Consider the following 9882-nt stretch of genomic DNA (forward strand, 5'->3'; position numbering starts at 1 on the left):
TTGGTGCACCTGTTGGGTGCTAACTGATAAATGAAGACTGTTAATGTCAAAATGTACTCTTTCGTTCCCTCTCTTTCTTTCTTGAAGACTGGACACATTGTTTCAGTGGGTGTCTTTTCAGTCTATGCTCTTACCAGTCTATAAAGTGCCATGCCAGCAGCACAAACTCTTCAAAGACATTTAAAGCCATCCCAGGATCAGGGGCAAATGCAACCTGAGATTCCATGTTGTCACATGCAGCGAGAAGCATAAGTATTGGGACAGCAAAGTAAAATTTATTTTATGTTGAATGTTCTTGTTTTTGGACCAACAAGATGAATATAAGACTAAAATATAGAATGTCAGTTTTAATTTTATTGCACAAAAAAAAGAGCTTCACCAATTTTTTTTTGTAGTGGTACATTTCATTGGTTGAACAGAATGCTCTCATTTAAGCATATTTCATAAGCACTATTAATAAAGTCCCCGCTGAAGCACTTCTGCGACTACTTCCACTTCCACCACAAATTCCCAGTAATTCACAAATTACACTAAACCAGTAATGGGGGTTAAACCTTAATAATCCCCCAATGATAAATTCATAATGAAGTTTAGATTTTTGAAATATGAAATCTTAACACATTCAGTTCAGTTCATACCAGGTACAAATGATTAAAATGTATCTTGCAGCAAATAAAGATTTAAAGTGATTATTGTGAGGCAATGTCTTGCCATCTGATGATCTTACAGCAGTTGAAAAATCGGCAGTCACATTGTCTTGCAATAACCTCTAACATTCTTACACAGTATGTCTCATAAAAACCTTCAAGTTAACATAAAAACAACACAGTCTGTCATGCTCAGTCTGTCAGAATGTGCCATTTGATCAGTGTAACACTGATTCTCTGGAGGGGCATATGTACTTCCAGCTCTGTCAGTTGGTCCAAATTTAGCATGTGAAAGCAACCTGCTCTTCTTGCTGTCTGTTTCATTTCCTGACTGTGCTCACAACTTCTTAGAAAGAACTTTCAGTTCAGCACCTGCTTTTATGTAGCTTGAGGGAGGGTTATGCATGTCTCAGGGCTTCATGATCGATTTTTAAAATTCTGCAGATTAACTGAACGAAAATAAACGAGGCTTATTCACATGTAAATTTCAATCCAGAAGACCAGAAAATCAACAAGAAAGGTTACACTAAGTGGCTAAATTCTTCAAAAGAAAAGATTATCTGCCCTGGTGTACATTCAATTGAATAATGCGATTAATTATTTATTCATAACTAGTGTTGAATAACTTTGTTGTTTAAACCTTCAGTATTGGAAAAAAAAAATTGCTTCAGCACACTGAATCCACAGGAACCCATAAGTATGTTTGTGCTTGAAAAAGTAACCTTGCTTTGTTAGGCTTGATGTGAACAACTTATCTAACATCATAAGAAAATTTAATCTATTCATAATTATTCCTAATGGTTTGTTCACATTTTGTTCAAATATTTGTCAATAGCTGCTTTCCTCCTCACTGCCAATATAGGCAGCTGTCTGGGTATCCAAAAAAACTACCTTGAAATTATTGGCTATTGGCTCTCTCAGCATCAGGATTTTACCAAGCTAGCTAGCTGAGCCAAGTTAGCTAGATGCCAAATAACTTGTGAATGGGAATGGGATTTTATTTGTACACATTTTTGACCAAAAAAAATTAAAAAATAAAAATCAAGGATCGCTTTACTGATCAAGAATAAATATGCTGCCTTAAAATGTAGACAATTGTATAGTAGGCAACATATTTAAAGTATCTGAGAACTGACAATCTTTGATGACAAAATGCCTTTTCAGGTATTAGGACAAACAAATAAACACCTCTATGTTTATGATAAAAGATAGAATGAGTCTGTAAAAATTGAGAGGCATGATGCACATGCAGAGTACTTTTATTCTGGTGGATCTACAGCTCAGCTTGGAGCTCACAGAAGGAGATAAAACAAGCAGGCAAATTCTGAGTAAAACCTTGTTAATTAGAGCAATTTGACAATCTGCATATATACATACATAAGAAAAAGTTATATTTTTAGAAAATCTCCAAGATAACTGAAGGTACATTAAAGTGTTTTCCAGGCTTGTCCAAATCACTCATGATTTCATCTGAAAAAAAAACATGAATAATAAAAATAAATAATTATTACACACACATGCATTTACCCCCCCCCCCCCCCCCCAACACACACACAAAAGATTAAAAAATAGGACTTTGAGTGACATGAGAAAGTTTAACAACATATTTACCTTGGAGAGGCTGAGAACAGCACTGTAGATCAGAGAGAAGATGAAGAGGAAGATGAAGGATGAAGCAGTGGACCACAAACTACTGAAATCATCTTCATCCAAAGCTTCTCCATCAGAGCAATATACTGTCTGTACTGACTGGGATGCATTTTCTGGAACACCACAAAAAAACCAGAAGCAGTTGATCATTTTGCAGTCATGCACACACACACACACACACACACACACACACTTATTTATACACGTCCTTATAAATAACAAGCATGATGAAAATGCAATGTAAATGGTAAACTAATTCAAAATAAAATTAACAATAAAAACTAATAGATAAAACAAAAACCATGATTAACAGGAATGATTAAGCATTAGACTCATATTTTATATACTACACCATTTTAAGTATATGTTTTGATATGCATTATAATTTATGATTACTGCATAAGGGAGACCGTTTCCAGAAAAACACTGTAATAGTGGATAGGTTTTTCAGCATATGAGTGCGACATGATATTTACTTTTTTTTTCTGATTCATAATTCAATTTCCTTAATAACCTTTCTTTTGCACTAATGATGAATTATATTACTTCATTTGCTGTATTTAATCATTGAAAGATTATAATAAAAATGATAGCTTGAGTATGATAATACCAAAACACAAATTAATGAAATTCATAGTTATCTTTAAAATGAAAGCTTTACATTGTGGTCAAATGCAATTATGTTTTTTTATTATTATTATTTTTATGACTTGCAAGAACAAAATGTAAATATGGAAAAAAAAAAGTTATGTAGCTAATATTTAGCGCAAGCTGGTCAGCTACAAAGCATTCATTAACTAAAAGCTAACTGGAACATGTAAAATTACTTAATTTTGACACAAGGTAAAACAAGTGGATTATGAACAATATCAGGAAAACATAAGACAAAACAGAACACAACAAGTAGAACATACAGAGGTTAGGGCACAAAGTATTTGGGCTGGTCTACCGTATTTCTTTTTTCATTACCACTGCAGTATTACAATACTGTTTATGAAAACAGTAGCAGTTTAGGTTTGGAGTGATATTAAATTTAGACCATGGCCCAGGAAACAACATGTTGTACCCAAAAAGCACAAATCAAGTGAGCGCAGAGATACACAGCACACAGAATATGTCATGACAAAAAGCAACTTAGCAAGGTTACGCAGGACATTGAGGACAGTTGTCTTTACTCTTAGATGTTGACGTCATATGTGGTGTAGAAGAATTCTCCATTCCGGCATGTTTGACCGCACAACTGAACACAGAAATCTGTTTGTACTCATCTTCTGACACAGTTAAAATGCTGAAGACAGACATGGAGTTGTCCGTTTTATGGATTGGAGATGTGCTGTTGCCTTCAATATATTGATTATTGTTTCCTTTTGTCCACATGACATACACATCTCCAAGAGGAGAATTGTTGATTTCACACACCAGGAAGACTTGCGGAGAGTCTGTTTTGTCAGGTTTATAAATCTGAATAGTGGGGACTTTTTTAGCTAAAAGGGAGAAATATATACACCAAATTGTATTTTAAAAGTATAGTTTGAAAGCATATACACAAAGATAACATTTAGTTTTAACACAGGAATGTTAACACCTCATTTAAAGCACTTTGAGTGTCGAAGACTTACCTCCTTTGTTTATGCTAATTTCATCAGAGATATTTATTTTGTTCCATGTGGTAGAGCACTCCACTTTACAATCAGAAAACCAGCATGTCTGACTAAAATTGAAGGTGCTGATCTTTGTGTATTGTTGTCCTGTCTTTTGAACTTCTGCGTCTTCAACCTTTTTTGCATTTGCTTCTGTACCGTTAAGCCTCCATAATACTTTGGCATCTTTCACCTCTTGCTTATTATCCCCAGTAATGACACACTCCATTACTGCTCTATTGTGTATGAACAGGTCTCTCACATTAGGTCCTTTGATTTTCACAGTTAATGCCGCTGCATAAAGAAAATCAATTGTTATTTATTAAGGGAATATGATGCAAAACAAGTGGATGTTTTCATTAACCCTTTTGGATCTACCTCGTTGTCAGCACCTTAAATAGCATATTGTAAATGTATATTAAAATCAAATATAATATGAAGAGAACTACATATTAATTCCTACAACAATAAATAGTATTATATTATTGAAGCTGTTGTAAAAGAATGAATATTTGTGTGTGTAATGGGGCAGGGGGATTTACATTATATTAATGTGTGTTTGCATTATAATACTGAAAAACTTAGCTTAAACTTAACTCTATGTATTAGACTGTAAAGTTTTAAATTTTGGCAATGTAATTTAACCAGATAACACCATGACACCACTTTACCTGTAAATTTGTGTTTTACTTCGTAAGATTTTCCATTATGCATTACTTCACACATGTATTCCATGTTGCTTTCCCATTTGCTCTTAGTGACTTGAAAAATGCTGCCAGCTGTGTACAAGCCTGACATACTCTGCCTTGCTGGCAGAGTCAAGCCATTAACATCTGTCCCACCCTCTTTCCAGTTAAGAGTGAAAGTATTTGGGTAGAAGTCCTCAAGGACACACATAATGGATTTGCCATCATAAACTTTAACCAGACTGATGGTTGGTGCCTTAGGGCCTGAAAATTAAACAGACATCTATTCAATGGGAAGAGTATTGCAGATTTTATATAGATGTTTGTATTTTTATAGTTGTTTGTATATTATATTGCAAAATTACAAAAAGGTGCACTTGACCTGACTTGATCAGTCTGATAATAGATTACAATTATGATCAAGCCTGTCTGTTTCTCATTTATTGACATCACAACTTGCTGTTCCTGCGCATTATAGAGCGTACCTCTTACACTACAGTGTACACTGTTTACATTACAGTGTTTACTGCCTACATTATAGGCAGCAAGAAGCAATAAACAACGGAAGAAAAAAAGCAGTGGATAGACCTCATTCTAAATTGGGAAAGAAATACATATATTTTGTAAAATATTGTGACATTGTCAAATCCAAGACTCCATGTATGATTATTAAATAAACAAGAAACAATATGGTCAAATAGTGTAATCTGAACATAAACAAACCTAACCTACAGCTATGAGAAACTTAGCAACTAAATAGTCACATTTGCAATTTTAGAATTATCAGCATTCATATGAATGTCTTAATGTCATTTGATGATTAGATAGCTCCTATTCCAACTATAAATGCTATAAAGATTTTAGGCATTTTAGACAATTTGAATAAACTTTGCTTAATATAATTTTCAATGTGTTCCAATGAGGCAGTTGTAATTTTGCATTCACCTACCTGGCTTTTTAATGATTAGATTTTTTGGTCCTGCCGGATGTTCAGCGGTGCACGTGAACGGCTTTTCAGAACTCCAGTCAGAAGCTTTCACTTGTACATGGCTGACCGAGGTGTAGGAACCACTGGTCTGGACCACCGGATACTGGGTAAACTCAGTAAGTTCCTTTCCTTGGGAGTCCGTCCATTTGAACTTCAGAGCATCCGGAGGGGAGAAACCAGACGTTAAACAGCCGAGTGTATGGAATCCATCCGAACCAGAACCACATTGCGACATAGCAAAGATTGACGCCGGTGGGCTTTGCACTCCTGCAAAATATGAATTCAGAAATTCAACTACAATTTCAACAGTACAAAGACCAAAAAAAAAAAAAAAAAAATCCTAATAAAAGAAAATGTCATTTTTATTTTTGTATGTTGTCTGTTTTTTTAAAAGGTTTTCTCTTTAAAAAAGGTGTACTCCTTGAATTATTTTTATTACAAATTTGTTTTTAGACAAATTTAAATGAGACCGGTATTAAGATTTACTGACCTACATTAAAATGTATTGTCCCTACATTGTTATATCTGGGAGTAACCCACAAAACCTATATTCAGAAAGGTATGAACATAGCACAAATTAAACAAATGGGTCGAAAAGCTCTAACAAAATGCCAGCTAGCAAATTTATGGGTGACAAATGCATTAGGCACTTTAATTGCTGAACATTTGTAGACTAGGGATGTAAATAATATTTCGCAGACATGCTTTGATCTATTTTTATAGTGTATAATATTAACATTATTATTATTATTATTATTATTATTATTAGTAGTAGTAGTAGTAGTAATAGTAGTAGAAAAGAAGAGCTATAACATTAACAACATGAACAACAACAATACTACTCATAATGTTTATATTGTTAGCCTATTATTATTATAGATCATCCCATTTATATGCATTAATACATTAGCGAACTGAAACTCTTAAGTACAAATGAATCATCATCATTTCATTATATATGGAATCAATAATTTAAATGACAAAACGTGATACATTATTATGCAATTGCTATACAATTTATAGAAAAGCATTTATCAATCGGTCTAATATTCATATTCACGTTGTGTCTTTACTATAGCCTATCGCATCATTCTGACTTAAGAATGTCTGTCTGGGTCACAATGAATATTAATTGGACATATAACTTCATTAAAGCCTATAGGTCTGCGGTATGTTTTTACTTTTTGCTTTTCCACATGACCTAGTCAAGGCTAGACTATTTTTGTATACAATGTGAGCTGCTATAATAATAAAGTGGTTAAATATTTACTTTGCGAATTAATTTTACTTAACAGAAGGAAAAAGTTTTATATCTTACAAGATGACAGGGTGACTATCGTTCCATTTCCCCGGTAGTCGAACGCATAGTCACAGTGACGTACAAAATGATTTAACTTCTGATTTATCTATAGTGATCGGAAAACGTTAAGATATCCCATATTTAAATATCCTATTGGCTAATATATTAATTTCAACCCTAAGGACTGGAAGTTGTCTAAACGAACCATACTGAAGAACGAGCCTTACCAGTTGAAACGGTTACCAACGTAAGAAAAGTGTTCTGAGCGAATAAAATAGCGGGACGTACTAAATTGTTCCTTTAATTAATTACAAGCTTACCTTTCATTTATATGCTTAAGCTTTCTTAGGAAATTCTAACCAACATTACTTTAGTTGTAACCTATTTTTGTTACAGAAAATCACGTCATTGGACATTTTATTTTATTTTAAAAGTTTATAAAATACCACATTATATTTGACAAAAGTTACGGTTTCCGAACATCAACTTTGGACCTTGGTGATTTATGTAAGTTTAATTATTTTATTTCTTACCTGATGTCACAGTGACCGTCGTTCCTTTTCCCCAGTAATCAAATCGACCGTCACAGTGAAACAAGCACAACCCCACCCGTACAATATGCCGTGGTGATAGGACTACTTCTAAAGATTACTTCTAAAGGCAAATAACTAATTTCTGCTAAATTATTTGATGGCTACACACACAACGCATATGTCTAGCAAACTGTATCCTACCTGAGGTCACGGTCACCGAAGTTCCTTTTCCCCAGTAGTCGAAGTAGTCACTGTGAATAACTGTACCTAATTAGCTGTACAAAATTCCGCCCATTGCTTTCTCCCTCTGTTGTTTATTTGCCTTAATCCACGCATCTTGAAGATTTCATGTTAGAGTAAATCTGTTCATTTTTCTTGATGAAATAACGTTTTGATCCACATATGTTTATCGTAGTTAGCCCCTTACAACAGAGAAATGGCAGATTGCTTTACATGAGATTACAGTCACCAGGGTTCCTTACCCCTAGTAGTCAAAGTAGCTATCTCGATGGTTTATGAGTTTAGAGGAACAGATGAAAAACTATTACAAAACAACGAACGTATTTTAAGAACCGGACATTTAAAACTGGCTTTCGTTGAGTGGACCCGTGAACAAAATGAAGCGGACTAAAAAAATATTAACTCTTGGTAGAGAAATTCTACTGATAAAATATTTTCTGAATTAATGCAAAAAAAGGACAAAAAGCTGTATCAGTATTGAACTTACTCTTATTTCTGTCATTACTTTTAATATCAATACACTGTGATCTTATTCTAAATATGTTTTTGTTTCATTTTATTTTATTTATTTTGTTTGGTTAATATAATTGTCACGCTAGCAGACCGGAACATCCCCCGTTCCCCTGGCAACCTAAGCACGTCCTTGTTTTCCTGCTCTGTTCTGTTTCCATGGTTCCCTGACTCCTGCCCGTTAGCTCCAGCTGTTCCTCGTTTGTCCTTCGTTAACCTAGTGTTTCTATTTAAACCTTACTCCCTTTATCTCTTCTCGTTCTGTTAGACTTAGTCGCTGCGCTCCAGGCTAAGTTATCCTCTCCTTTTTCGTGTTCGCTAGTTTTATTCTGTTTTCATTCCTCGTCCGGTGTCTTCCCGTAGTTTAGCTTCCGTTTAGGTTTCTCTTCCCATGTTCATTTACGCAAGTGTTACCTGTGTTTTTGTCTTGGTTATTGTTTGTCTATCTTAAGTAGCCCGGTTCAGTGTATTCCCTTTCATTATCAGTTTCCCTCCCCGCTTGTCCTAGTTTTACGCTTCATCGTTGTTCTTAAATGTTTATATGTCCTTTGTTGCCTAGTTATCATCCTCACCCTGTTATCCTGTTAGTCTTATGTTTGTTCCTTCGTTCTATTCTGTATTATGTGTATTATGTAATTATTCTTTTATTCTATCCAATCAGTTTATTCTCATTATGGCTTCCTTGGTCATTGATTCAGCTCATTCTCACATCCGAGGCGTTGTCACTTCGTTTGTGTGTTCGCGCTCAACCTCCCCCTCGTTACAATAATGTGCATTTTTGCATTGTATTCACTATAAACAGATCTTTCAACAGGACACTTTCATTGACAAAATGGTAAAATACCTCACCTACTCCTGATTAAAACATGTGTGATGGCAATCACAGCAAAGCATGAAAATTACAGTAATAATAATATAAACAATCTAGCAACCAGGTGGGTACCACCTTGCAAGCACTGAAATATAACATGGTTTGAATTTAAACAATACTATGGAACAGAACTGTAAGGGGCAACATATAGATGCTGTTTGAAAAGCATTACATAAATGAATGTCACAGCACACCCATACACATTTTACGTTTTGTAACGGTGAGCGGTAAGGAGGCGGACGCATGTACTTAGAAGAACAAGATTTATTAGGGACGTAGTCGTCAGAGTAGTCCAGGGCATTGAGTCAATAGGGAGATTATGAAGATACATTATAAATCAAAAACACAGGATGGCAAACAGGGGACACAGCCTATAACATAGGCTAAGAAACGGGAAGGCTACGATAAACATACGGACTAGGAGGCACGGAGTATAAACTTATGTGTATACAGATACGGGCTTGGAAAATCATTAAACATTCAATTAACAGGCAAGACATAGGGCACAAGACAGGGTTCAAATACATGAACTTAACAAGACTAGAAACGAGGAACAGGTGAAAGTAATGACGGAAAACCAAACGGTGGAGAAAACGAAGCTAAGGAATGGAACCAAAACACACAAGACAGGGAAACTATGGAACACAAGCTGGGAGGGACTAACCGTGACACGTTTTAACGTTACAGATAAACATCAGCTTTTATTTACGATGGCAATAATTATAAAATTTAATGATAGATTAAAACAGCATTTAATATAATTTAACAGTAGTTATAGTGTCGTCATTTTATCTGATTTGACAAGACAAAATAAAGT

General features: G+C 34.7%; 1 protein-coding gene across 3 annotated transcripts; it reads right to left on the reverse strand.

Moving 5' to 3' along the window:
- Positions 1-334: 334 nt before the first annotated feature.
- LOC145656983 (immunoglobulin heavy constant gamma 2A) lies at positions 335-7884 on the reverse strand. Of its 3 annotated transcripts, none has more exons than XM_081710960.1 (7): positions 7646-7884; positions 5573-5878; positions 4609-4887; positions 3917-4231; positions 3473-3781; positions 2259-2410; positions 335-2117 (listed from the first exon to the last, which is right to left on the reverse strand). In XM_081710960.1, the coding sequence occupies exons 2-7, from the start codon at positions 5844-5846 to the stop codon at positions 2106-2108; spliced, it is 1341 nt and encodes a 446-aa protein (XP_081567086.1). In that variant the 5' UTR covers positions 5847-5878; positions 7646-7884; the 3' UTR covers positions 335-2105. The 3 variants fall into 3 exon arrangements, with proteins under 3 accessions (XP_081567086.1, XP_081567087.1, XP_081567089.1); XM_081710961.1 differs by lacking the exon at positions 7646-7884 and adding an exon at positions 7445-7618; XM_081710963.1 differs by lacking the exons at positions 335-2117; positions 2259-2410 and having other exon boundaries at positions 2966-3781; positions 7646-7881.
- Positions 7885-9882: the final 1998 nt, after the last annotated feature.

This window comes from Electrophorus electricus, chromosome 3 (assembly GCF_041902795.1).
Source record: "Electrophorus electricus isolate QZ-2024a chromosome 3, ASM4190279v1, whole genome shotgun sequence".
In the NCBI taxonomy this organism is placed as follows: Eukaryota; Metazoa; Chordata; class Actinopteri; order Gymnotiformes; family Gymnotidae; genus Electrophorus; species Electrophorus electricus.

Coding starts and splice junctions, on each gene's coding strand:
- LOC145656983 (XM_081710960.1), bottom strand. CDS start 5,846: ATGTCGCAATGTGGTTCTGGTTCGGATGGATTCCATACACTCGGCTGT. Junction 4,232..4,608: donor AGTAAAACACAAATTTACAG/GTAAAGTGGTGT, acceptor TTCTTTATGCAG/CGGCATTAACTGTGAAAATC. Junction 2,411..3,472: donor TATGACGTCAACATCTAAGA/GTAAAGACAACT, acceptor GTGGTGTTCCAG/AAAATGCATCCCAGTCAGTA.